At 50.9% G+C, this 27858-nt stretch overlaps 10 protein-coding genes across 10 annotated transcripts; 5 read left to right on the forward strand and 5 right to left on the reverse strand.

Moving 5' to 3' along the window:
- Positions 1–367: 367 nt before the first annotated feature.
- On the forward strand, positions 368–2271 carry GT037_006028 (mfs general substrate transporter; the record flags this gene model as incomplete). The annotated part of the gene is made up of 3 exons (XM_038931075.1): positions 368–1132; positions 1185–1774; positions 1839–2271. 3 exons carry the CDS (start codon positions 368–370, stop codon positions 2269–2271), a joined length of 1788 nt encoding a protein of 595 aa, XP_038786764.1.
- Positions 2272–2319: 48 nt separating this feature from the next.
- GT037_006029 (uncharacterized protein) lies at positions 2320–5259 on the reverse strand (the record flags this gene model as incomplete). Its single annotated transcript, XM_038931076.1, has 2 exons — positions 2320–3591; positions 4792–5259. The coding sequence occupies 2 exons, from the start codon at positions 5257–5259 to the stop codon at positions 2320–2322; spliced, it is 1740 nt and encodes a 579-aa protein (XP_038786765.1).
- A 292-nt stretch (positions 5260–5551) lies between these two features.
- Positions 5552–6397, reverse strand: GT037_006030 (uncharacterized protein; the record flags this gene model as incomplete). Its single annotated transcript, XM_038931077.1, has 1 exon — positions 5552–6397. One exon carries the CDS (start codon positions 6395–6397, stop codon positions 5552–5554), a length of 846 nt encoding a protein of 281 aa, XP_038786766.1.
- Positions 6398–7340: 943 nt separating this feature from the next.
- GT037_006031 (aldehyde dehydrogenase) lies at positions 7341–8771 on the forward strand (the record flags this gene model as incomplete). The annotated part of the gene is made up of 1 exon (XM_038931078.1): positions 7341–8771. One exon carries the CDS (start codon positions 7341–7343, stop codon positions 8769–8771), a length of 1431 nt encoding a protein of 476 aa, XP_038786767.1.
- Positions 8772–8997: 226 nt separating this feature from the next.
- On the reverse strand, positions 8998–12064 carry GT037_006032 (glycosyl transferase family 2 protein; the record flags this gene model as incomplete). The annotated part of the gene is made up of 7 exons (XM_038931079.1): positions 8998–9452; positions 9477–9655; positions 9726–9818; positions 9873–10656; positions 10704–10977; positions 11025–11570; positions 11624–12064. 7 exons carry the CDS (start codon positions 12062–12064, stop codon positions 8998–9000), a joined length of 2772 nt encoding a protein of 923 aa, XP_038786768.1.
- Positions 12065–13470: 1406 nt separating this feature from the next.
- On the reverse strand, positions 13471–14479 carry GT037_006033 (mitotic spindle checkpoint protein mad2; the record flags this gene model as incomplete). The annotated part of the gene is made up of 7 exons (XM_038931080.1): positions 13471–13741; positions 13790–13863; positions 13911–14056; positions 14105–14133; positions 14183–14221; positions 14278–14303; positions 14351–14479. 7 exons carry the CDS (start codon positions 14477–14479, stop codon positions 13471–13473), a joined length of 714 nt encoding a protein of 237 aa, XP_038786769.1.
- A 341-nt stretch (positions 14480–14820) lies between these two features.
- Positions 14821–16815, forward strand: GT037_006034 (gtp-binding protein lepa; the record flags this gene model as incomplete). The annotated part of the gene is made up of 1 exon (XM_038931081.1): positions 14821–16815. The coding sequence occupies one exon, from the start codon at positions 14821–14823 to the stop codon at positions 16813–16815; it is 1995 nt and encodes a 664-aa protein (XP_038786770.1).
- Positions 16816–17923: 1108 nt separating this feature from the next.
- On the forward strand, positions 17924–20631 carry GT037_006035 (high affinity glucose transporter; the record flags this gene model as incomplete). The annotated part of the gene is made up of 5 exons (XM_038931082.1): positions 17924–17997; positions 18055–18173; positions 18237–18425; positions 18486–19374; positions 19428–20631. The coding sequence occupies 5 exons, from the start codon at positions 17924–17926 to the stop codon at positions 20629–20631; spliced, it is 2475 nt and encodes an 824-aa protein (XP_038786771.1).
- Positions 20632–21176: 545 nt separating this feature from the next.
- On the reverse strand, positions 21177–21477 carry GT037_006036 (uncharacterized protein; the record flags this gene model as incomplete). Its single annotated transcript, XM_038931083.1, has 2 exons — positions 21177–21294; positions 21353–21477. 2 exons carry the CDS (start codon positions 21475–21477, stop codon positions 21177–21179), a joined length of 243 nt encoding a protein of 80 aa, XP_038786772.1.
- Positions 21478–25459: 3982 nt separating this feature from the next.
- On the forward strand, positions 25460–27213 carry GT037_006037 (polysaccharide lyase family 4 protein; the record flags this gene model as incomplete). Its single annotated transcript, XM_038931084.1, has 3 exons — positions 25460–26159; positions 26214–26533; positions 26587–27213. 3 exons carry the CDS (start codon positions 25460–25462, stop codon positions 27211–27213), a joined length of 1647 nt encoding a protein of 548 aa, XP_038786773.1.
- Between the last annotated feature and the right edge of the window lie 645 nt (positions 27214–27858).

Here is a 27858-nt window from a genome sequence, read left to right on the forward strand (position 1 = left end):
CAAACGGCATATCGGCTGCAGCACCTGCCTTCCTCGGTTAAACTGCTACACCCTCAGGCAAGCAGCTATCACCGCTATTCCATGTGGGTTTATTCCCGCTAGATTACTTGTCGCCACAATGAAGATGGGAAAGTGCGAAAGGGCGTTTGCGACTAGCCCGTCTCGAGCTCCATGGCGCGACATAGCAGTTCGTGGTTGAGTCACTTTCTCATGTCCCACGATCAGCTGGCTTGATACGCCCTGCCCTCGTTTCAATTATCACTACACCGTTCCTGTCGTACAGAAACAGCAGTGAGAGCTCCTCGCTTGTGGTGCGATTTCGCTATCAGTATCGTGTCGGGTCTTTATCGGCGTCGTCATCAGCGCCATGTCCCATAGCGATTTCGCCAAAGACACGGCCGTCGCAAGAACACCAGGAAGAGACGAACACGCCACATCACCGTCCACCAAGTCGCATAATTCAGACAAATCCCGCGTCATCGAAGACATCGAAACCGAAGATGATCGCGCCTCCATATCGTCAGCGTCGACGCATTCCGACTCAATCAATTCGGTAGCAGATCAACGTCCGTCTATACATCATACTTGGAGCAGGAACACCGGGCACTCGTGGCCTGGCGACAAGGAGGATGCGATTACAACGGTCACTACGAACGCAACGCAAGACCCGCGCTTCGAAGTCGATTATGAGGAGGGAGAGGACCCAGAGGAATGGCCCATGTTGAGGAAGGCCTTTGTCGTCTTCTTTATGAGCTTTTCGACACTGGTCGTAGTCATGTACTCGACGAGTTATACAAGCGGCATACCGGGTATGATGGAGACGTTTGGTATACGGTCGAAGACGCTGGTGATCTTGGGGATAACAACCTACCTTTGCGGTTTGGCAATTGGATCGCTGCTCCTAGCACCACTTAGTGAGATGTACGGCAGGAGACCGGTCTACCTGATCGCAGTCGCTTTGTTCACGATCCTTATCATACCGTGTGCTCTGTCGAACAATCTAGCCCAGATTCTCGTCATGCGCTTCTTCGGTGCAATTGCAGGCGCAGCCATGATATCGAACGCCCCAGGCACGGTTTCTGACATATCCAAGGAAGACTATCGCGCCCTTGCATTCTCCATTTGGTCTCTAGTGAGTACTTTGTTAACTTTGCTGCTGAGTGAATCTAATCGCGATCTACTAGGGGCCAATGAATGGTCCCGTTATTGGGCCTCTCATTGGCGGATTCGTCTTCCAAGCCCTGGGTTGGCGATGGACAAACTGGGTCGTCATGATCGGCTCTGGTACATCCTGGTTCATGGTCTTCATGATCCCAGAAACATACAAACCAGCAATCCTTCGCGCCAAGTCAGCAAACAAGCGCAAGGAAACCTCTGATTCACGATATCACTCGCGCTACGATGAGAAGAAAGCCTTTTGGCCTCTGCTTCGGGAGAACCTCTACCGACCCCTTAGCATGGCGGTCAACGAACCGATTTGCATCTTCTGGGACGTGTATATAGCATTGGTCTATGGAGTTTTGTACCTGTGTTTCGTCTCTTACCCTATTGTTTTCGGCGAGCTCCGAGGTTGGTCGCCTGGACTTGTTGGACTGGGTTATATGGGTATTGGTATTGGGGGTGTCATCACGATAGCTTCAGAGCCTCTCCTTCGCCGTATGATCAACAGTCATAAGAAGGATCCAGAGACTGGCAAGCCCTACCCAGAGGCCATGGTCAGCGTGGTCGTTATCGCTGCAGTTTGCGTCCCGGTTGGCGAGATGATCTTTGCCTGGTATGTGCAGCTCCACGATTAGTTATCGTCCTCAAGAGCTACATTACTAACGAATATGGTGTAGGACGTGCACTCCTAACGTCCACTGGATCTTTCCCCTCATCGCCGGCATTCCCTTCGGTGCCGGCAACTGCGGTGTCTTTATCTACGCATCAAACTACCTCGTGCATTCATACGGCATCTACGCCGCTTCTGCTCTCGCTGGAAATGCCGTGTTGCGTTCTGCCATGGGTGGAGCCCTTCCCCTTGCAGGTCCAAAAATGTACCAGAGTCTTGGTCCGCATTGGAGTGCGACGATGCTCTCGCTCATCGAGTTCGCACTGATACCTATTCCGGTAGTCTTTTACCTCTACGGACACAAGATCAGAGAAAAGAGTGCATTGATCAGGCAGATGAGGGAGGACAGGGAGAGAGTGGATGCGAAGAAGAGGAAGGCTGCCGAGAGAGCGGAGAGGGCAAAGGGCGGTTTTGTTGATGAGAAGAAGCTAGAAGTCTGATCGACTTGCATAGGTAATGCTCGTTGAAGTCTTCAATCATATCATTGTTTATGAACAAGACCTTCCGTCAACACTGCTGATGAGACTCCATGCATCACTATCCTCGTCTTTCTTTCCTAGGATGACATATTCATCTTCGAAGTAGTTCCCATACTCCCGCTGTTGACCAAGATCAGCTTCTGAATCCTGTTCGTCCTCTTTCACTGTTCCTTGTAGCCTCCACCAGACAACCTCGTCGTGATCGTTCTCCATATCCTCCCTCAATTTTCCACTAACCCACTCCACGATACTACACCTCTGCACATCCTCCGGCGCTGGCACCTCCCAATCCGTTCCCACACCAAATTCCTCACAATAGCATTCGTACAGCATATGACCCCAACACGGCCGTGTGCATGGCTCCTCGCAATTCTCCTGACACGCGTGCCCGTAGCCGAGGTACCAACACCCAGACATGTTTCTATGCCATTGCCAAGTATATTCGCCCCACCAATTGAAACCATAGATGATGGGCAAGGCTGGCAGGTTGCGGCTACAGCAGCGCTGTTTGAGGTTCTCGGACGGTGCAAGGGCGCAGGCTAGAGTGAGGTGCGCACGAATATCCGAGAGACTCGTGGGTAGGGTTGTTTCGTGGGAGTTTGCGTGGGGCGCGGTGAGGATGGTGGCGCTGGTACGACCGGGACGCGAATCGTTGCGCATCGTATGCGTTAAGACTGATAGTGGCGAAGAGCTTGTAGGTTTACCGTATCTGTGTATGCGATGTTCCTTGACTTGTCGCATTTCTGCGATACGTCGTCGTGCCCAGGACCCGAAGTCTTCGCCAGCCATTATGTCTCCATCATTGTAGCATTCGAAGATGTCGGCATTCTTGCCGAAGAGGTAGTACGCAGCTATGTCGTCTATGCGCTCCATGTCTATTTCATGTGCCCAATCGGCGTCCCAGTCGCCCTCCCATTCTTGGATTTCTATCTGCTTGTACGGATCCTTGGATGATGCTGCTACTCGAGCGAGTAGAGATTTGTCGGAGCGACGACGCTTGTTGCCGCTATAGATGCGCTCAGGGTATATCTTGGAACGTTGGTAGGTGCGGCGGGCGGAACGAAGGTCCTTGAAAGGGTGGTCTGAAGTCCGGCCAGCGGCATTCATCGCGGGTTCTGAAGGCAGAGTAACGAGACCAAAAGGGAGGTTCGTGTGCGTCTCTTCGGTCTCTGGAGAACAGACTGAACACCAGGCGCCATAGGGACCTGCCCATTCGAGTGTCTTCTGCTTCATTCTGGGGAGGTCGAAGGGTAGTCCTGAAGCGACTTGCGAACCAAAGGCCTAGCTGTGTAAGTTGGATCAGGATTAGCCGTCATTATAGCGATCCTTGATGGCTATGCGCGATGCTGGGCACAACAGCACAAGGCATCCTACTGTCCTTGGAGCTTCGCCCTTATGCGATAGTTGAGGGCGCATGGCTGTGCAAAAGGGCGGAAGCGGACGAGGGTGCTGCTAGAGGATTCAGCGATGACATCAGTCTGTAATCAATACGCATATGCGATTTTTGCCATTTGGTGTACTCGCGAGGCTCCGACAGTTGCTGTGCTCACGCTGGTGGTGAGGATGGCTGTCGAGGGACGGTTAGGATAGAGCTGTCGCTGAGGCGGAGTTGTGGCTCATGCCCGAACCCACCAACGCGACCTTTGGGTACGAAGAAACTCATGCCTTTTGAGCTGTATCGTATCCTCGGGGAAATAAACACTCGCCAAACAGAGCAAAATGAGCTTCTTTGCTATTCACGGCTGAGATCTAGCGTGTCGCAATGCATATGTACTAGTTTGGATAGCGACGAGAGATCCTAATCATGGTTGCGTGCCCTGGCTGACTAAAGTCCTAGTAAACATGAAACTCCTCTAGCTCGGTTTCCACAGGCTTGCCAGTCCACAACCTTCCTGGAAGTCTTTTATAGACGGATTTTGAGAATCCTGCGCGATTCATATAATCTGGAGTATAGGCAATGCTTTTAATTTGGACGGCGTTTCCACCATCAGGACAAGGACGGACGATCAACGGGATTTGAACGCCTGGACAACGGACAATCAGGTCACCATCCTTGACATCTCGTCGACACCAGCCTATGCTAGCTGGGATGAGTGTTCCGGGAGCTGATCCTTGGAATAATACTTGGCCATCTCTCGCCAAAGCATTGCACACGGCAATATGGGTTCTGAGCAATTCTGGATCTCTACTCGCGGAAGCATTCCGATTACCATGCTTTGGCGCGACTCGTAAGAACGACAGCAGCTCATAGATGTCTCGATTGCGATGCTTGATTAGGTGACGTCGCCAACGATCAAGGCGATTGTGAGACGCGGCGTTTGTATGGTACAGCCAAGTTGTGTCCCACGCATCGAGAAGCTGGACCATTCGCTTCAGGTTGTTTACGTGTTGACAAAACTCAGATTGCTGGTAAGAACACTGCGTCTTCTGGAAAACGAAGGTTGCAACAACTGCACCATATCTGCGACCTCGAACGCATACTGCCAGCTTGTCCAGCATTGAGATACGTATGTTGTCTGCGGTTCGCCGCTTCAGACTATCTGCGCCATGGTTCGAACGGATGATGTGCTCGACATCTCTCCAGTCACTATCATGCTTCTCTTCTGATGCCCAGTTTGGTGCCCAAGAAGGCTGTCCTTCCATGTTGTCCATGGCAGCAATTAGAAGCAGATGGGGCGAGCCAGTAGCCTCAACTAGAAGCCGAGAAAATACCGTATAAATTGTTTCCTTCGATTCTCCATAGTCCACGCGCGGCATGACAGACTGAGTGCGTCGCTGCAGTACAGCCCACAAGCCAAAGGCCATGTCCTTAGGATTCTTGGCTTCTCGATGGTAAGTGCCGTCGATGAGATCATCCACGCAGACGTGGTCTACTTTGAAGGGCCTAAAGTGTGAGCCCAATGCTTGATATCGAGCAAAGAAGTAGGCAGCGATCGACAGGGCCGCCATTACGAGAATACTAGGTGGTAGTGCGCTAGATTGATATGAAGCGAAAGGGTTGGTTGGTTGGTTGAGACCAAGTATAAGCGCCATGATCGATGAAATCACAAAGAGAATGTCAAGCGTTGAAGAAGCAATAAAGTGAGCCTTGCAGAAGCGACGTGTAAACACTTCGTATCGTTCTAGTGAAGACGATATTCCAAGGTTTGGAGGAACATTCGCCGCAGCCATGAGTTGTTGCCTGCTCAACGCGACTCTTTTCCAGGGAAGCAGATGTCGCCGAAGGCTTTCGATCGCAGTATCAAGGAAGATGAGGCTCATTGCAAAGCGATCCCAAGGGACATGTGCCCTCCCACAGACGACGGTCGGGTTGACAGCAAGGAGGATTTCTTGATAGGTCCAGAGCCGAGTGATCCACTTGTAATGCAATAAGTTTTCGACATCCCTTAAGGTTACATAACTCGGATTCCCGTTCCAAAGGCGCACAACTGTAGGGCCTAAAGGACCTATCCATGTGCCAGGGGAGGCTTGGTTTACTTAGTGTGGTCAGACGGATACGTTTGGGGATCTTACCTCGTAAAGGAAAGGGATGCCTCGTCAGACTATACCGTGCCATGCTGCCGGAAAGAGCTGCGAGACACAGTTGACTTAAGCCCTTCTTATTGTTTGTGCACCCAGCAAAATAGTGAAGAAAACCGGCTGTCCTCATGTACTCCATTACGCGATCACTGCTATCGTCACCCTCACCTAACCAAACGTACACATTCGTAGCTCGCGAATATATGTCTCCCATCAGCGAAACTTGGTGCTCTTTCTCCTTCGTGTCTGCTTGGTTGATGCAGAGCGCATCAATCCATATTGTATAAGATCCGAGACTTGTTCGTAGATGCTGCAGTGCAGAATGACCGTTCGCAGATACAGCGACGTTCATGCCATTGCATTCGATGGTTTGATCTGGCTCTGACGAGCTCCAGACATACGAGAGGGCTGTGAATCTTGAAGATGTCGCTAGGTCGACAACACGGAGCCTCCCAACTATGGCGGCTGTGCTCGTTTGCGCTGGGTCGACATCGAGAACGCGTATCAATTTCGAATTTGAAAGCAATTGCTGGTAAATATAAGGCTTGGAGGAGGGAGTGTTGATCATAGCTCTTGATGCTCTTTCAGAAGGCTAGCGCAGAGATCTCCAGTTCTTCCCAGAGTCTTATATTGAAGTATGGCAGCGAGATGTGACATGATGAAGTTGTGAGTTAGTGAGACGCACATAATATGAAGGTTGAGTAAGTGCTTCTTGCATGTAACAGATGTCGCAGCACGATTGCCCTGCTGGTTCACCGGTGTGGCTGTGTTGTATGCATGGTAAGCTCCTTTGCTGACTATCCTCTTTATATCACAAGCTCGACCCAATCGTTCTGTTCCATATTGCTCAGGTGCTGACTTGTGATCTTCTAATCCCAAATGCCAATGATGAGATACATGAACGCTTCATCAAGCGGTCAGGCCTGAAGAAACGACATTGGGGGCCAAACTGCAGACGGCAGCCGACTCGTGTCTACTTATACCCGTCCCATGACTTTACGACAGACGTCCCTAAACGAGCTTCAATAGGACTCGCAATGAGTCTTACTGGAAATATTTTACGTGTCAAAGACTTTGCGAAGGAGTTTGAGAGATAATGTGAGCGCGTATGAGAGCGGAATTATGCAGTAGCTTATCTCCGAAACTACGTACGCGTCCTTCTCCATAGCCTTTACACGGCGTACATGCATTACGTCTTGATAGGTTCGTCGATGAGCATAGATCGTATCTTTCACCAATTCCATACGTCACTAGCGAACCATATCATGTCCTCCACGATGCCATCTCCCTTGCTGGCAAAATTGTTCCATCTGCCGTAGATCGTCATCAGCGTTCGCGCCCGCTAGCCGCCTCGCGATGACGCAATGTTCGCCATGCAGCTGTGCTCCGCACCGTTGAAATACTGACACTTGTCAGAAGAGATTGGGTTTCTAATAAACAGGTTCAAGTTGGTCTAGCAATTGTGTACTTTTCATCGGTCCCGAAGAAGCTAGGAGAAAGGTTTGCCTACCATGTCCTCCCCTACGGACTCCACGATTCCCCTTTGGATCGACAACCAGCCCATCCACACCAAGACCACCATCCCGGTAACCCAAGCTACATCCAAGGAAATCGCTCACTACGCCTCCTCTGCATCCTCCACCGAAGCGACTCAAGCCGCCATCTCCTCGCTCTCAGCCTTCAAATCCTGGCGTTCAACCTCGCACACCACCAGACGCGCCCTTCTCCAGCGTGTTGCAACACACTATAGCACCCACGCCGACGCTCTCGTCGCCGCGCAAATCGCAGAAACATCCTGCACAGAAGCCTGGGCGCGTCAAAATGTCAACCTATCAATCTCATACCTCAATGAGATCGCTGCACAAATAAGTTCTGTAAATGGCGTTATTCCTCCAACAGAGAAGCCCAACACCCAGGGTTTTGTGTTCAAGGAACCAGTTGGACCGGTTTTGTGCATCGCACCCTGGAATGCAGCGCTCGTTCTTGCAACGCGGGGAATAGCAAGTGCGATCGCAGTAGGCTGCACTGTGGTCTTCAAAGCAAGTGAACTATGTCCAGAAACCCACGGACTCATCACAAAAGCCTTCTCAGAAGCGGATTGTCCCGCTGGTGTGTTGAATCAGATTCAATGCGGACGGGAAAACGCAGCAGAAGTTACCGAGACGTTGATAGCGCATGAAGCCATTCGCAAAATTGAATTCATCGGTAGTGCGGAGGTGGGCAAGAGGATCATGGGGATTGCAGCAAAGTACCTCAAACCCGTATTAATGGAACTCGGCGGGAAGTGTCCGGCCATTGTACTCGAGGATGCAGAGTTGGAAGAAGCGGCAAAGCAATGTGCTATGGGTGCGGTATTGCATCATGGGCAAATTTGTTTCAGTACCGAGAGGATTATTGTAATGGAGCCTGTGGCGGAGAAGTTCAAGGGACTACTCGCTGAAGCTATGAAGGGAGCCGAGGGTCCGGCTGGATCGGCGGTATCCGAGAGTATTGCAAAGCATGCTGAGGATGTTATTCGGGATGCGCAGGAGAAGGGTGACGAGGTTCTCGTTGGAGGCATTGACGCTGCTCCTTCGAGCAGCGGGGTTGTGCTCAAGCCTACGGTCATCGTCAACCCCTCGTCGTCCTCCCGTATACTGGACGAAGAGACCTTTGGTCCTTCCGCATCATTATACGTCGTTTCCTCAGACGAAGAAGCCATCGCGCTGGCGAATCGCTCTGCGTATGGTCTCAATGCTACTGTTTGGACACGCGACATGGGACGCTTTATGAAGATGTCGCGAGAATTAGAGTACGGCCAAGTCCATGCTAACAGCATCTCGGTCTACACTTCGCCGACTGGGAGCCAAGGTGGTGTCAAAGGAAGTGGTTTTGGACGGCAGAACGGACAGTGGGGGCTAGACGAGTTCGTTGTCGAGAAGTTTGTCACTTGGTGTGGGTGAATAGAAAGCCTTGATGTGTCTCGAAGAAGAACACTTTGAAGGGGTGAAACATGCAAATAGGGCACAAAAGCTGGGTTTTGACGTTTTGTTGCTTGCAGTGATGGCTACGTCGTACCTATTCGTACAGAAGAGCCAAACACAGTTCAAACATTAGCACCCGTGGGTGAATTACTATTTCCTCCGCTATTTTCTTCGTCCTTCCAGCAATATATTCTTCGGACAAAGCTTACCAGGTAAATGTCATCAACTGCGGGTTAAGCACAATAGGCAGTAAAAAGTGGAAAACGACCACAGTACCCATAGGCCAAACAGCGATAAGTTCTTTGATCCTCCAGTCCTCTTGCAGCGCGAACGCCATAGTGATCATAGTAGCGGTCATTCCAAGACAGAACATAAAGCTCCACTTGAACTTCCTCAGTACCCTGCTGATGGCAACAAAGAAACTAACGCGTTCGCTTTCCTTGGACGTGGAACCCCATTCGAGCGGCCAGCTGAAGAAGTGCGCGAGGAGAGCCTGCGAAACGTGCAGGGAGATGCCGCCGAGAAAGATGGTGAGGAGAGGGATCCACTTCATGTTTGTCCAGAGGCCACGGAAAATGTTTTCCTCTTCGATGCGATGACGAAGGACGGCGAGGGCAATGTTGCCGAGGACACTGAAGACGATCACAATGGCGAAGTATACTGAGAGGTGTTAGAGAAGTGCACAGTGAAGGATTGTAAGGAACTTGCCGCGGAAGGAGTTGATGTAGTAATGATCAAGCCATCCGTTGAAGAAACCGATCAAAAAGTAGTTAAGCATAGTAAGTGCCCATGAGCAGCCGAGAGCATAGTAAGTACCGATATAAGCCATGATAGTGATCTTGGATGCAAGAGGCATGTTGGAGCTAGTTTTGAAAGGTTAGCTAGGAACGTATACAAAGACAGGCTCGGCATAGCCCGAAAAAGGGTACTTACAAGATAAAAGTGCGGAAGAGCTTCGTAAAAGGACCTTTGGTGAGCCAGTAGACCAAAGGGTTGAAAATGAGTTCGTTGCAGCCGTACGCGTATCTGGAACATCTATGTTAGTATCTGCTTAAGAAGATAGAAACGGGTAAATCATACTTCTCCCATCGAGCAAGCTCATCATACACAGTGAGGGAAACACCCTCCTTGAAGCCATCGCCTTTGTATGAGGCTAGACGAATAATATAACCTACACTCTGAAGTCGCAGACTCATGTCAAAATCTTCAGACACCGTCTCCTCGGACCAGAACTTGTCGTACTTGTTACCGTTGGCTTCCGTGACTTCGTAGGCGATCTTCTGCACCGCTTCCCATCTCAGAACAGCGTTGTGTCCAACAAATGGCGCAACATCTCCGCCAGCGACGGCAAATTTGATCATAGTGTAGATCATGTTAGTGAAGAAGGTGATGCCGTTCTCGAAAAAGTTGTTGGTGACGTTCATGACTCCCGAGGAGTATTGTAGGATGGCTACTTCCTGGCCCTGCTCCATCTCGCTGACGGCTTCGAGCAGACAGTCACTGGGTACACGGGTGTCGGAGTCTACCAAAAGGATGTAGTCCCCAATACGAATGTTGCCATCGGCCCAGGCCTCGCCTTCATGTTCAGTCATAACTGCTTCCATGACCTCCTTGTAAAGAGCATTTTCTTCAAGCTGACTCCAGCCTTCTCCACGTGGCTGTTGTGCCATAAGGTCTTCGACTCTGCAGCTGATTCGGAGGGCATAGTTCATGTTGGATGCCTTCTTGAACTTTCCAGGTCGGACGAAGGGTTTTGCTCCGTGCTCGCCTTTAGGATCGTGCCTTGGGCGGGCGACCCAGCCAATGCCGTGCTCGTCGTAGAACTCCTGTCGTTCTTGCGCCTCTTCGGCTCCAAGAAGTTGCACTACAACAGATTAGTGTAGCCCGATATGTACCGGTGCATGAACTCACTTCCATCGTCATTTACGAAGATGTTAGCACTTCCTCCCTGCAACTCATACGTGGAAATTGCTTGCTTCAGCGATCTCACTGTGGGCTCGATGACAGTGTGTAGACCTTCCTTGTATACAGGCATTTGCACTGTAACGTGTGGGAGCGGCTTGCCAAAAGTATCACGGTTGATTTTCCTGGGCGCTTTGCCTGAATAATATCGGCTGTTCGATTTCATCTGGTGAGTGGGCCCACAAATCTGGGCAAGATTGCCGACGAGAGCTTGGAAAAAGAACTAGCAAAGTCAGAAGCGTAAACACAGATTGTACGGATATATCTTACTAGTGAGAGCCAAACCTGGGCAGGTATACAGATCAGGAAGAGTAGTCGAAGCCAGTGTTTGGGAGCTTGGAACTCTTCGATAGCAATCTGCCTGCATCCAGAGCCGATAGCAGCCGTCAGTAGAAGGATTGACAGTCCGCAATAGGCTGCTTGCCACATCTTCATGTCTCTTGGTTCATCTTCTTGACCGTCACCCGAATAGAATCCGTCGTCGTATTCCTCGATTATAACCATGGGGTTCTTGCCTAGTGCCTTTTCCAGCTCCAAGTCCTGCGCATCATAGCCATACTCAGCGCCGCACATCATCCTCATCAAGCAGTTGATGATGAATTCTGCACGTTCAAGCGTCAACTTAGGGTCGTCTTGCCACACTATCAATATGCCTCGTGAAGCAACAAATGCAGCCGACTGGCCCCTTTGACAGTACGGCAAAGCTTCAAAGTCGGGCACGACCTGCAACCGGAGACCGGTCTGGATTTGAACATATTGGGCCTGGGTCCGCTCAAGGATGTATTTGATCACCCTAGTGTTGACAGTCATGGCACACTAGACACGTTAGTGATAATGATCTGGATATGGTGTGCATATGCTCAGCTTACCCTGACATTCAATTCTGTGACTGCCTCATAAAGACCTGTGCCATCGCTTTGCAGCGCAAAAGGCGCACAGGAGTAGCTGCCTTTCGACTTTTTCATAAATACGCCTTCGCCAGCGTCGCCAAACGTCCATACTCGCTCCTCCTGTTTGGTATGGAGCCAGTTCGCCAGTATCTCGGCCTTGACATCTCGAACGGCATCTGAGCTTACGGTGCTATTGCTACAATTGATGCTACCAGACGAGCGAGATGATTGAGCGCTGGATGGGCCAAGTTGCATAGGTGTGAAGCTTGCCGGCTTGGATCCAGATTCCGTGGATTCGTTGCTAGTCCTGGTTTTGGGTGCAAGAGGATTCTCCGGCGGCGGCCTTTCGTTTTTTCGCGCGTCGTCGCGCGATCGAGAGCTTTCACCCTCATTGCGAGAAATTAAATCCTTCAAGGCCATTGCTAACTCTAGAATGATGATAGATAGCGACAGAAGAGAAGGTGAGATTTTGGAGGTCAGGAGGTAAAACGAAGCACATATCGAAATCGAAAAACGGAATGGTTCTGAAGCCAGTGCACATCCAGTCAAAAATTACACACAGTATCGTAAGCGACTCACGATTCTGTGAACAATTCTGCAAGAATGGTGTAATATATTGCGGGTCAGCCGGTCTTCTGGCAGTTGCTTGGATTCAGGTTGTTTTGGAGGGGCCATGCAAAATTGGGTGGACTTGAAACTTGAAGGTGCCACAGTACCCAAGATAACAGTAGTCTAGCTGCGCTATAACAGGCAATCGTGTCTGTATTCTGTTACATGTGCGCTACCATATGGTTTTCTCATAGTCCAGAGCCAGTGGCGACAGCAACTAAATGTCCATGCAACGGATTTGCTTGTGGAGACACGGCGCACCACCATCACCAACGTTGAGGCCTTATCGGATCGGGAGAGCCAGTAACCTTGAGAGGTTATCCAAAAAAAAAAAAAGACTCAACTTTGGGTATAAGTGACAAATGCGGCCGAGGCGTGCAAAGACGTTGAATTGGTCTGGCAAATGAGAGTACGAAGACACAGCACACGGCCGTGCGTAGGGTGGGACAGTACCGACCATGACAACGTGGGTAACGAGGCGATAAGGAAATATCGCACATCCGAGAAAGCCCTATGCCCACTTTCCGTACGTACATGAGAAGACATTTGTCATGCCTAATCACACAAAGATCGATTACGTACGATGTGCTATAGGCATGCGGATCATTGCAACATCGGACCAGGCGCATACGAAGAGTTTTGAAATTCCGTCATAGTTGCAGAGCCGACCGCGTAACCATCTTGATGTCCAATTCGAAGTTGACAAGAACTAGTGACTTTGTTAGTGAGACCCTGCGCCTGACGAATGCGCATCGCTGATTCGCAAGGAAAGAGTGGTAACACCACCAACACATCTACGAACCAAAAGAGAGCGAAGGGAAATTATGTACGAGCAAACAAAGCCACCGCAACCACGAATCACTGACCAACTACCAGGATGGGTGCCGTTGCAGCAAGAAACTCATAAAACATTTGAGGCCTAGGCGCACGACCAAGTTTGGACGTGCTGGCGTCTGGAGGAACGCGAGGACAGCTGTGTAATTGACATTGGTGTATGAGTATTATCGTTCGGGACATGTTGGGAAATGCTGCAATCTTGTTCTTGGATGCCTGAGATACATGCTGCAACCCGTGTACACCGTGCGCCTGGGTGAAGAAACCGGGAACCGAGATATTGGAAACAATGAAGAAAGTCCGGAAGCTCAAAGACAATTAGGTTTAGTCGGCAAGCCTGAAGAATTAGCATGTCGCTCCTGTAGTGGGTAAAATGGTTCCACTCACCTGTAGCTCACCAGAGTGTCTACACGATGGTTACTAGTGCTGAAGCTTCGCAGCTGCACCTTCTCCCCGTTTTTGATTTCTTTGGCGTCGCTGTCACCCCATTCGAGGGGCACCTCAGAATCAGCATCAGCATAGACTAGAACGTTAAAGGTACAGTTTCCGTCGAGCATGGGTAGGAAGGTCACTGATGCTGTGATCTGTCGAAATACAGACTGGATCTCGGCCTGGATCTCGGCTTCGGTCTTCTCTTCTGATGCTTCGCCAGTGCTAGGAGCTATTAGCACATGGTCAAGAAGGGTCAACTGGCGCACTCACTCTGGGACAGAATTCTCTTGATCCGCCGTTTGTTTGGAAGATTTTGCCTTTGTGTTCTTCCCGTATATTTGAACCTGGACGCTATCAGAAACTGGGATGTAGCGTACTCTGCATGACCTACGTCGAACTGCCAGCGCTCGACATGCTCGCCAGTCTCCTTGCTCGTAATGACAACGACAAGCTTGGAGATCTTGCCCCCATACATCCACTCCTTCAACTGACCCATGATCTTCTTGATGTATGCCTTGACTTGGTCATCGGCAGTCACTGTGAGGGTTAGAGAGAGGCTGAAAGTCGAGCTGGCAGGTCACGTACCCATCATGGTCAAGCCATACTTCTTTACTCTGAATGTTGTTATTAGAAGATTGGCGCTGTAGTGTGGGACAGGCTTACGCGGTGAAGTCCTCAGCAGGGTAAACACCTCTTTGAAAGCTTGGCAGGGGTCAGTTGTGCAAAGAGAAGGCGACGCAAGAGGGCTCTGTCCTTACAGTATGGTATTGACGGAATACTCGAACTAATTGGGGTAAGCGTAGGATGCGATGCTTGGCTCGACTGACTTACGAATTCGTTGACGACTTTGGAAGAACCCTTCAGGGCAAGCTTGTGCACCTTGGAGGAATCACTCTTTGCAGATTTGGACTTGGAAGATGTCTTGGATGAGGTCTTGGACGAGGTTTTGGGTGCAGACATGGTGGCGGTGGTGGTGGGCGGTGAAGGTTGGCTTGGGTTTGTTTACGGGTTTGTTGATGGGTAACTGCAAGCTGGGAAGCCCGACAGAAGAGGAAGCGGCGAGGCAGCGCAGTGAGGCCGACGAGTGAGGGGCGTAATTGGTGGCCGAGTAGGTGGGAAGATCAGAGTCAGGCCTAGTATGCTTGTGGGGTCGTAGTTGGGATGGAAGAGGTCTGGTCTGGCGGTGGGTCCCTGCCGCCGATAAGATAAGATGAGATCAAAAAAGTCGTCGACACCATCGCCCGAGCGACGAGCAGCAGCAGCAGCAGCAGCCAGGCACGGATTCGACTTGATGCCCACTCATGCGATCATGCGTTCGAACTGCGAGCAGCCTTCTGTACGGCTGGCGGACGCCTTCTGCCTCTGCCTCTGTCCGCGGCAATGGCTTCCCGCTTACCTCACGCCTGCTTGAGCGCCTGCCGCCCCTCAGCAGACGTTATGCGCAAGCTTTCCGCCCCCAGGGAGAGCTCGAGAAGCGCATCGCCCAGATCCCCATCGACCGGTACCGCAATTTCTGCATCGTCGCCCACGTCGACCATGGCAAGTCGACGCTGTCGGACCGCCTGCTGGAGATTACGGGCACCATCCAACCCGGCGGCCAGAAGCAGTTTCTCGACAAGCTCGACGTGGAGAGGGAGCGTGGCATCACCGTCAAGGCGCAGACATGCAGTATGATATACACACACGAGGGGGAAGACTATCTGCTGCATCTGGTGGACACGCCGGGCCACGTCGACTTCAGGGCCGAGGTGTCGCGGAGTTATGCCAGTTGTGGAGGAGCGCTGCTGCTGGTGGATGCCAGCCAGGGCGTGCAGGCGCAGACAGTCGCCAACTTCTACCTCGCCTTCGCCCAGGGCCTCACGCTGGTGCCGGTGCTGAACAAGGTCGACCTCCCTCACGCCGACCCGCCGCGGGTGCTCGAGCAGATGCGCGACACCTTCGAACTCGAACCGAAAGACGCCGTACAGGTCTCAGCCAAGACTGGCCTGAATGTGGCAGCCCTCCTTCCTACCGTCGTTGAGAAGATACCCGCGCCAGTCGGCGACCTGAAGAAGCCTCTCCGCATGCTCCTCGTCGATTCGTGGTACGATGTATACAAGGGCGTCATCTTGTTGGTGCGCATATTCGATGGCCAGGTGCGACCTGGAGATACCATACGTTCCTTCGCCACCAAGCTCAAGTACATTGTGGGCGAGGTCGGCATCATGTACCCTGACCAGACGCCCCAGACAGTACTCAAGGCCGGTCAGGTGGGCTACATCTACTTCAACCCCGGTATGAAGCGCTCGCAAGAGGCCAAGGTCGGCGATACCTACACCACGATCGGGTCCGAGAAGCTAGTAGAGCCATGCCCGGGCTTTGAGGAGCCCAAAAGCATGGTCTTCGTTTCTGCCTTTCCCACCGACCAGGACAACCACGAACATCTCGAAGACAGCATCCAGCAGATCGTCCTTAACGACCGCAGTGTCACTTTGCAAAAGGAGTCATCCGATGCGTTGGGAGCAGGTTGGCGCTTGGGCTTCTTGGGCACACTGCATTGCTCCGTTTTCGAGGATCGCTTGCGTCAGGAGCATGGTGCAAACATCATCATCACACCGCCCTCCGTACCCTTCAAGGTGGTGTGGAAGGACGGCACCGAGTCCATCATCACCAATCCCAACGACTTCCCCGACCAGGACCAAGCACACTTCAGAGTGCAGGAAGTCCATGAGCCCTACGTGTCTGCCACCATCACTATGCCTGACGAATATCTTGGTGAGGTCATTAAGCTGTGCGAGGCCAATCGTGGTGACCAAAAGGAGCTTACCTTCTTCACTGCTACCCAAGTCATCTTGAAGTACGACATCCCCCTGTCGCACCTCGTCGATGACTTCTTCGGCAAACTCAAGGGCTGCACCAAAGGCTACGCATCTCTTGACTACGAAGATGCAGGCTTTCACAAATCTTCCATCATCAAGCTCAACTTACTTGTCAACGGCTCCCCAGTCGACGCCGTGTCGCGTGTCCTGCACACATCACAGGTCGACAAGGTGGGTCGTACATGGGTTGAGAAGTTCAAAGAGCACGTCGAGCGACAAATGTTTGAGGTCATCATACAGGCTGCAGCCGGCAGGAGGATCGTGGCGCGGGCTACCATTAAGCCGTACCGCAAGGATGTCCTCGCCAAGCTGCATGCTAGTGATCTCAGCAGACGGCGTAAACTGCTCGAGAAGCAGAAGGAGGGTAGGAAGAAGCTGAGGGCTGTAGGCAGCGTTGTTATTGAGCAGGAAGCGTTCCAGAAGTTCTTAGCCAAATAGTAAACCAATATCCGTCTCCGCTCGACCTTTGTCTTCTCGGTGCTGATCTCCTAATTGTCGGCTCTGGACAGAATTCGCTGTTAGCCAAGACGCCCGCTCGTTCGCCAGGACGGCTTGTCCGATAATTCCCAACCAATATTTGGGAGCCACAATGGTGCAGTACCCCCATGTGCATCGCCCCCGGAGTTTTCATATCTGCTGCAACGCATCCTTCCCGTCTAAAAGCAAGTATTGAATCGCCGGCCAAACCTTCCAATCACGAAAGGTTCGCGACCATGTATCTGCTCAGCCGTTTCGGCTACTAGCGAGTCATCTCGAGTCCGGACAACTGGTGGGATGCTGAGCCCGTGCGGCGTATCAACGGCCTCGATCTCGTGCTTGATCGGCGCTAACAGGTCCATGACATCAGCGGGTCATCGAGATCGCAAGTATCGGCTTTTTTTCACGAACCACTCGGCTTGCTTTACAGCTCGCGTACCTGACAGCAACGATTCTTAGCAGACTTTAGTGCAGCTTCCATCCCTCGCTAATCTGTCCTCAGCCTGGTGTCACGGTACCGGACCATAAGTTGCATGATACTTCGGACGGTACGCTTGGGGGAAGTGTGCAGCCATGACGTTTGGCTAATCGCTAAGTCGCATTCGTATAGGAAGCAGAAAAGACTTTCGAAAGAATTTTGTGCGCCTCATCGCACGTATAATCAAATTTACACTGCGAAAATCACCGAATCTCAGCTGGCATGCTCATAAATATACTTCACCTGACAGGCCGTTGGCGGTAACCCCAGTGTCTAGCACATGTAATGCATCTTGACGACGCTCGCTAATCTCTTCAAAGCCTAGCTGACCATGTCGATATCAAGGATGCTATGAACTTCCTAACGGCACGCTTGCGACGATCCTGCAGGCATGACGTTAGGGTGATGGCCAGACCAGGAGGCCTGGGATGGGCGGGCAACATGGGCAAATGTCTAATCCAAAAGACGTGCCGCTCCGGGCTGCAACGCCTCCGTTGATATGAGTTTGGGTCGTTCCTTGCATTTGACAGCCCGCAGGACGGTCTCTTCAACCTTCTTCCCTCTTGCGTGACTTGTCGAGGCTTCATCAAAATGGCGAGATTTCTAGGTCTCAGAGGTCGTAGCCTAGCGAGCGCCATCAGCATCACGTGTGGACTTTGCTTTTTGTGAGTTACCACCCTTTTGGGTGCCTTGCAGATTATCTGTAGACTAATCTGTCAAAGATGTTTCGGCTATGCCCAGGGTGTTATGGGCGGTCTCTTGACCGTTCAGCAGTTCTTGGACAGATTTCCTCTGGTCGACATTGTGAACGAGAGTTCGTTCCACAATGCGTGGGTCGCCGGTACGTCAAACTGATCTTCATCAACACATGGTACTGCGAAATGCAGGGTCCTGACACATGCAGGTCTTACCGTTGGAACATGGCATCTGGGCTGTATTGTCTCAGCTATCGCGACAATCTTCGTTGGTGACTTGCTTGGGCGTCGGCGCACACTCATTCTCGGCCTTACCTTCTGGGTGATTGGCGAGATCATCCAAACGTCTTCGTATAGCTTCCCACAATTCATCGTCGGTCGCGCGATAGCCGGTTTCGGTGAGCTCCCCCATATACAGCAGAATGTAACTCGAGACACGAGAACTGACGTTGCGACAGGCAATGGCTTCACCACTTCGACCGCCCCCGCGTACCAAGCAGAATGCGTCAAGTCTCATCGCAAAGGAACAATCCTTATGATCAGCGCCGGAGCATTCGTATCCGCTGGTATTGCGCTTTCGTACTGGTTCGTCTTCGGCTTCGCGTACATCACCAGCTCCTCGGCATCATGGCGCGTCCCCATTGCCTTACAGATCATGTTTGCGCTCCCGGCCATCGCAATGCTCTTTGTTCTTCCTGAGTCTCCTCGATGGCTGATTCTTACCGGACGCGAACAAGAAGCATTGACCGTCCTTGCGGCGCTGAATGATGGCGAACCCGACAGCTTCGAGACCAAGGACGAATTCCTACAGATCAAGGATGCCATCTTGATTATGGCGCAGGGATCAAGCGCGGGCATGTTCTCCAACAAGGAGCGCAGAGGCTTTCACCGTGTGGTGTTGGCATACTTTGTCCAGGTGTTCCAGCAAGGTACCGGCATCAACTTGGTTCTGCAATACCTTTCGTGGATCTTCCTCACACGCATGTCTTATGAGGGATGGCTGGCTCGTCTTCTGGCCTCGTGTTCAGCGACTGTGTACTTTCTTGCCTCGTTCATCGTCGTCGTTGGTATCGATCGCTTCTGGGGTCGTCGCTCACTCATGATGTTCGGCGCTGCGGGTATGTCAGTATGCATGATCCTTATCACTATTCTGCAATACTTGTGGTCTGAGCATAGCATGCAAGCTGGCAGGATCGCCAGTACCGTTTTCCTGTTCATTTTCTCGGTTTTCTTCGCCATCGGATGGCAGGGTATGGCCTGGCTGTACCAGGTGGAAATTGTACCCCTTCGAATCCGTGGGCCTGCCAACGGACTTTCGACAAGTGCCAACTGGTTGCTCAACTTTGTGTAAGTTGCTGTACTGATCTGGGTTTTCTGGTCACATTACTAACATTGGATAGCATTGTTTTCATCACGCCAATCGCATTCCAACGCATCTCCTATCGCACTTGGATCATCTTCGCAGTCACTAACTTTGCCATTCTTCCTCTTGTCTATTTTTTCTATCCTGAAACTGCCTTCCGGTCGCTTGAAGAAGTCGATGTCATCTTTCAGCTCGCACATGATGCGCCCGGAAACCCTTGGCTCACCGCCGTTGGCTTCTCCCAAAGCGAGCCGCTTTGGTTCGGAAAGAAAGACCCTGAAAAGCGACTCAATTTCAACTACGCAAACAGCTCGTGGCACAAGAGACTTGTAGAGAGCATATTGAGTCGCGAAAGTGGCAGTGGAAGCAATACCAACAGTGGTAACACTGAAAAGAGACCTTGGAGTAATGGTGAGAGCCCGGATTCTGATGAAACAGCCGCGCCTACAATCGCGCGCGAACGGAAGAGGTCAGAAGAGTCACCTGTGGATCCTCGACTTCACCATTCGCCACGGCTCAGTCCAGCAACGACAATGACTACAACAATCACCAGCCAAAAGCGACCTCGCAGGAAACTGCAAAAGCGCAACAGTAGCGCTAGCAGTTTGGCCAGTCACATGAGCCAGTCTCAGCCACCACCACTCGTCTTTGGTCTCTATGACAACAGTCTTTCAGCGGAAACGCATCAACCAACCATGCCACACCACCGCCACACTCGCAGCACGTCTTCCGACTCACTCAACTCTGTACGACCAGAATGGTGGACTGACGATCTTGCCCCGATACCAGTGGCACAGCGCAGTAGATCCTCAAGCAGAACAGGTCACGCGATGGAAACCCGCGGTCGGCCTTCGTCCCGCATCTCTCAAAGAAGCCTGTCAAACAATGCCTTGAATCGGCTCGTAAACCACGATTTACTCGCCGAACAACAGCAGCAAACTCTACCCCGTAGAGCAGCTAGTAGCTCGTCTTTCCAACACCAGGCCAACGACTACCACCCTGATGGCATCACAGACCGCGAGAGTATCGACTACCCTGGCATGCTAGGTGGCGAGGAACGGGGAAGAGGTAGAAGTGGCGTTGTGAGGACGCAGAGTGAACGAGAGACATACCTCCCCGATGGGATTTACGAGGTTGTTGAGGGGAGGGTGAGACAGATCAGTGCGGGACCTGCTAGCAGGCCTGGTAGTGTGGGGAGTGGGAGGAAGTACTCAGCTAGGAATGCGGGATTTGCGAGATAACGTGGCGTAACAACTGGGACTTGGGCAACTGGATGGCGTTCTTTTCAAAATCGATGGCAGGGCCACGATATTGGGTCTCGGCTTGGTCTCCTGTTTGAGTAATCATGATATTTCCTTTGTATCTTCTACTAATTGTTCTAATACATTGTAACATATCGTTAGCCTTTATGCTTTTTTACCAATACTAAGTGATAGTTATTAGTAACCTCAGTATGTGAGGTTCCCTTCATTTACGTACTTATATGTATGCCTCCATAAATCTTTCGTAACCAGTCAGTATGTGGATGCTTCGGAGCACCCGAACGAGCATGACGAAGGGAAGTTTCGGATAGAATTTGCCGAAGACGCTAGATACATGGGGACACCTGAATGGTGAATTCGGTGGGTGGGAAGACAAAAATGATCATCAGACCCAATGACATGAGGCCGGCTTCTGTTGTGTGAGAGCCGTGCACAATTTCGGTAAGTTGTAGTTATCAAAGCTCTGACACATTCCTCAAATGGTTTCCACAGGCCTTTGATCTTCTGATATATCTGACGACCAGCTACGCTTGGACAATCTGTACCTTCATCTGCAGCGTATTTCGGTAATGTAGACATGGGTCGCAATTCTTTTGAACAAAGCCTTGAGAATTACATAAGGTGCATGTCGGTTGACGGTGACTACACCCTAGTCAGAATGTTGGGTTCGATGATCATACGATTAGGTGTAGGCACTTACGGATGTCCTTTACATAGCGGACAAGTGGAGGTCACCACAGCTTGTGGATGATTGAGAAAGCACGATGGTGGGCTTAGACTGACCGCAGACATCTGGTTGGATGCGTGTGACATTGCAGTAGGCATAAGATGATCTGCAGAATATTGAACTTGTTGATAATGGAGTTTGGCCTTGCACGGAAACGGAGCCCAGAGAAGAGCCAACAGTACGTAGTGGAGCAAACACCGACTCGTAATGTCATGAAGCAAAGTGTTTTATATGCCACTCTAAGTATATGGCTTACATTCCGATGCTGTGCTGATGATGTGCATGCTTACGACTCGTCATCAGTCTCAGTGTGTATTGCAACAGCTTTCAAGGTTGTTCTCAACCGACTGTCGCGCTGCCACTCGCGGAACATTAAGGGACTAGATAACAGAATATGCGCGGCTATGTTCATTGAAAACGTCGACTGGAACCAGCGGACAGTTCTGTCGTTTCACTTGCGGGTCAAGAGGAGGGTCCACTCTATGGCGACCACTCCAGGAATTGTGCAGAGTGATGGCCAATGATATCGCTTCTGTGAGCCAGAAAGGAAACTCGTCAGTCGTTTCATGCTTTCAACCCGGTCCTGGTGATTTTCGTTGTGCTGTAAAGACATGATCAACCCAGACTTGAAGCACGCTTGAAACCGGTCAACGTGGCTCAATCCATCACTTGTGACTTCGCCGAATGAACAAGCTCCTTTGTTTGCAATAAAGTGTAACCCCAGAAGCCCATGAGCGGCTTAGGAAGTTCCTGCAGATTCACCTTTCCGATGTAGCGGTGAGCACGCGATCCGGTTTTTATTCGAACCCTGCATGACGTTAAAGAACGGTTCCTGACCACTTTATATACACGTCGAAGCGCAACGTTCCGCAGATACATATATCATGGTTCATACTCCGGATAAGCAGACAAAGCGTCACAACCTTGGCCTGTGTGCCATTCCATTGACCAAAAGTCTGGTCCATTACACGAAGAACTCGCTGCGCCTGACCGCTCCTTTTTCTTTGTGAGCCAATCATCTTCTGATCTCCCTGATAGTCTCACTGGAAAATAAAGCCGTCGCGTCAGGCCGTAACAAGCGTCCGGGTTGTTCCACGGCTTATGCTGCGACCGACTTGTTGGGTTGTGGATCACAGATCCGAAAGTCTGCAGCGAGCAAAGCTGAACCACATAGTCCTATCTGCTCCCGACACAAGATTACTCAGTCGTCAATTAAATGATGCTGCCTAGCAGGAGAGAGACGACACGGCATCCTGCTTGAAGGGACACCTAGCCTCAGCACTCGGTCGCAAAAGTCTTGTGCAACCTGCGCAATGTATAATCGTCAGGCTATATTTTGGAGCTGGATTCAAAGAATGCGTATTGCAACCGGGTAAATCGGCGGTTCGGAGTTTCATGCTGCTATCTTGCAAGACATTGGGTTAGCGCATGACCCAGGGCGTCTGTATCTGTAGCTGCATTCTGAGGTCTTTGCATTAGAGTCTGATGAAGTACATGACAGTTGCATGTATGATCTTCACGAACAACCCCATTCTAGTCCGACATCAACGTAATGATATAGCCATGGCAGACGGAACTCTTGCTAGGGAGTATTAGAACGGTCGTCGGTGGCACCGCGTTTATGCGACATTCATATGGATGACCAGGGGTTCCAAAGACTACACAGCGCAGCTTCCTTGTAAAGGTCCATGTAAATGAGTTCTCGTCCCATTGTCCGATTAGTCGTTGCCGGTCAAGAGTATCGATGCAAGTTTCCGTTACTGGAGGGGATCTGCAGAGCATCTAGAGATCCATAGGATATATTTCCTGAGGTCCCGTAACCGAAACTCTTTAGAAGCGAAACCTGATGCTGTCGTGAACGGTAGCATGGGAGTAGAATGGCCGTTGAGGTGCCCATCGAAGATCGGCAAAGTTTGCCGAACTATCTGTAGCTTGTACTGAGGCACTTGGAAGTCTGTTGGACTTCAGGCTCCTTCATCGCACAGCCCACCGACAGTTTACAGAATGTGAACAAACCACTGCACCTCGATACCACGTCGAAACGAGCACGGATGGCACAAAAACAACCAGGCCAGGAAAGACGCAGATGTGTGATAATCCTGATGTATATCATGAAGTGCGAACAAGAATGAGGAATGTTTCTGTTATCTCCAAAGAGTATTGAGGTTCGAGGCTGGAAGTGTGCAATGCTGGTACCGACGATGGCGTCATAGCGTTGTGCAAGCTGACCGCGATAGATAAAGTACAAAGGTTGGTGTCTCGGCCACATGACGTCTCGATTCGAGGTTCAAATCATAGCAGTCATGCAGTAGTGACGTGATGCACGAACTTGACGTTTCTTGTGAAGAGAGGTACCCTTAGATGCATCTGCAGGCTGCTGATTGACACTGTATGATAAGGTCTTGATACGACCACCGTATACGTTCCCTGCTAAGCTTAGACCATCCAGAGATGTTGGTAAAGCTACTGTTTTAGTCCGCCTGAGGAGCAAATTGGCTATTTGTCTGCAGATCTCCCGCATTCTCAGCCACCCCAGCCATTGGTTTCTTCCTGAGCAGAAGGAATGCACAGCCTGAGAGAAACGCATGATCTTTTACAATCCGACTTAGAGGTTCTAGTCCTGCCGGGTATCGACTCGAATTTGAGAGCCATCATGTACTATCGTGAGATATGGGTAAACTTCGCTATGAACCAAGGTGGCACGAATAATGGCCAATGCCACGGTTGAATCTTTCCATTAGGTTAACGACACCGTTCCGATGGCCAAACGCTTCAAGACTGTGGTGTGAATTGTGTTCATTGGTAGACTCAAACGCGTCGGGTCATCATACCGCGAGATCCGAGACCCATGAGTAAGTCCGACAAAAAGCCCCATGGGGGTAGGCCAAGGTGGCCGAACTCACAACCAGACGTTACAAAGATGTCAGGATTAGATATATGGTTCCTATTAACCTCACGATAAGAGACATCAAGGAAGGGATGGGGATGAAGCCACGCATCCAGTGTCAGTAGGCTCCACATCGGATCTGGATTTGGTTGATCCTGGGGCCCTACAGTATTTCCTTGTGGACAGTACGTGACACCAAAACGTACCCTAATAGTATGCACTGTTTCTGGTTTGTTGGCTCATCTAGGTAGAATACTGTAGGGGCTCTTAGGGTACTTAGAGTGTTGGCGTTGATATAATAAGTCGGAAACATCGAGTTCCACTACAGTTGTGAACATTAACTTTGACAAACTAAGGCAAATAGCACCTTTGAGTTTGTGCTCGGAGCAGCGACGCTCGCGCAGATTGCCAACAGGATCGCCAGCGTCGCGCCCAGGCGCACGAAAGTTTCACAACACTGTGGACTGGACTATCCCCCGAACATTCCTCATTTTGTTGTTCGTTTGGCGGACGGCAATCATACAGGTATGCAGGGTTCTCTGATCTGTACTGATGAATGGAGGAAGGAGGAGAGATGGTCATTGAGGTTGGTGAACGCTGTGCAAGTGCTTATTGCGATAGGCAGTTGCGCACCATCCTGCAATCGGAGTCGCATCGGCCCGCAGCGCGAGTCCCATGTTCAGTCGTGCGCTCGCCCCTCGCCCACCCTGAACACACGCCATTCTCCTTGACTCCTGTCCGCGAAAGCTTTAATCCTGTCGTCCTTATCTGACAACGGCTTATGTTGCTTATGGTCACCTGTGCGCTTATGCTTGGCATCCCAAGCTTCCTTCGTGATCCTTCGAATTTCCCCGGATTTGATTCGAAACATCCAGAGCCAACTCCACCAATGACACAATGCGCATACTGCTTTTGAACGTGCTAAATTCGGAGAAATACTGCAACAGTCTGGCAAATAGATACCCATGCTGGGCTCTCGCGCAATAAGATCCATGCACTACTCCGCAAGGCGTAGGTGCTCTGTTCTGATCGCGGAGCCCGCTCGAAATGGTTAACTGAAGCATCTGTTACAATATTACCACCGGTAAAGTTGATATCGAAATGGTTTACAGGCATCTGCACCTCCGAAAGTATTACTTTAAAGTCGGCGTGCGCAATGCAGAGTACCGTCTGCGCGCAGCCATTCATTCAAAATGCGTTTTCTACCGACTATCACTGCTCTTTTTCTTGCGCCGACTGCTGTCTTTGCAGCATGGGGCTACACCGACGACGGCAAGAACTATGTGATCGATACGAATGCAAATCTCGTAGTCAAGGTCAGCAAGACGAACGGGGACATGACGTCGATTAAGTACCGCGGCATCGAATACAATGGTCAGAATGGTAAAAACTCGCATGTGGAATCTGGTCTTGCACCTGGAACTGTCACCATCAAGCAATACACCACTCCAGCCAACATCATCAAGGTGACGATGAAAGTTGGCACTCTCATCCATACTTTGGTCTTTCGATATGGCAATCCCAACGTATACATATTTATGAACAAGAAAGACACCAGCATCACTGTGTCAAGATACATTCTTCGCATTCCTCCGAACATATTCACCAACAATGTTAACGAGGACACTGACTGGATTCCAGATGGCGCTCCAGCCATCGAATCTGGTGATATCAATGGTCTAAATGGCCAGACGTGGTCCAAACATTACTCTGGCAAGAAATTCGGTCGCACAATGGACTATGACTGGGTCGGATATACGAACAGCAATGTTGGCATGTATATGATTCGTTCGAATCATGAGAAGGCGTCAGGAGGCCCATTCTTCCGTAGCTTAGTACGCCGCGGGGGTAGTGGTGGGCCGGATCTATATGATATCTATCACTACAACATGGGTACGTCGGCGCTTCTCTCTGCTTTCAGTTAGAGAGATTACTGATATGTTACAGGTCATACCGACGTGATGCGCTTCGGCCTGCAAGGTCCATCTGTCCTTCACTTCACTGATGGTGGTGCTGCACCAAACACTGCTCTATTTGCGCGCAATGCCAACTGGGATTGGTTTGATGCCCTCGAGATTGATGGCTGGACCCCGGCTAGCAAGCGCGGCGCTGTCTCTGGTGTTGGTCTGGCGAATGTGAAGAGCGGGTACCAGTATGTTGTAGGCTTGAAGAGTGCGCAGGCTCAGTACTGGGCTACTGCAGGGACCGGCACCTGGAAGATCAGCAAGGTCTTGCCAGGCTCATACACTTTGAACGTATACAAGGGCGTAAGGATAGCCACACCTTTCCTCAAGGAGATTGTACTAATGCGGCGCTCCAGGAGCTCGAAGTTCATACCAGCACTGTCACCATCACTGCTGGAGGAACCGTGGCGCTGAACACAATCACCTGCAATGACCCTTCAGATACATCCGCCATATGGCGGATTGGTGAATGGGATGGCACACCCAAGGGATTTCTCAATTTTGGTGACAGCCCCATGAAGCCGACGTACATGCATCCGTCTGATTCGCGGCTTGCAAAGTGGGACACAGGAAACTACATCATAGGTACCAGTACCAGCGCCAACTTTCCGGGCTACATCTGGAAGGATATCAACAACGATCACATCGTATACTTCCGCCTCACTGATGCGCAATTGGCCAAGGGTGCAAAGATCAGGATTGGTGTCACAGAAGGTTCTGCAGGTGGACGGCCAACTATTGTGATAAACAGTTGGAGTGCTCCTTTGCAGTCCGACAAGGGCCAGGGGGACACTAGAAGTCTGACTGTTGGAACGTATCGCGGCAATAACTACGTCTATGAGTTCAACGTCCCAGCAAGTGCTTGGGTGAACAGTGCGAGGGAATACCAGCTGCTGAAGATCTCTGTGATCTCTGGAAAAACTTCTACTGGCTACTTGAGTCCGGGAATGAGTGTCGATGCGATCGACATGGTCGCAGCCTAGAAGGAATCGACTTCCTAGCCCATTTCACGTGGGGCTTGCGGTCGAGTGGACATGGTAGCCAGGCGGTACATATTAAGCAGGTCCACAACTCTTATGAATGCTTCTCCTGCGCCTTAAAGCTTTCTGTACCGTGAAGGTGAAGATGACTGTGGCTTTTCGTCCTCGAGTACCTCGCCTTCAGCACCAAGTCCTGCTAGCGAGAGCTTCGCGAACCTTAGCAACCACAATTCAAGGAAGGTACAACTACTTTCCCTCTCTCTTCTCCACTACATTTAACAGTAGTCACTTGTTCTCATTTTTCTCAAACAAGATATACTGACGGTGTGTAGAACTTGGTAGCATCTTCGTCAGCTCCCTACTGAATTGAAAATGGCCACATACCAGCCCGAGCGATGAATTCTCGAGACCAGCAGTAGGGAGCAAGTCGTTATGATCTACACCAAGACGAGCGACAAGGTCTAGATAGCTTGCTTGCCAGTCCATACTGAGACCAAAACAGTGATGCGCCCACGTTCCTGCACGGACGCAAGAAAGCTGTTTGTTCACGATAGTGACTTTGGCGCTGTAGCTAAGAAAATGATGCGTACTCGCAGCGAAAAAGCGCCGAAGAACTTCCATGAAACGGGCGAGGGATTTTCGTATGAC

Source organism: Alternaria burnsii (genome assembly GCF_013036055.1).
Source record: "Alternaria burnsii strain CBS107.38 chromosome Unknown 732, whole genome shotgun sequence".
In the NCBI taxonomy this organism is placed as follows: Eukaryota; Fungi; Ascomycota; class Dothideomycetes; order Pleosporales; family Pleosporaceae; genus Alternaria; species Alternaria burnsii.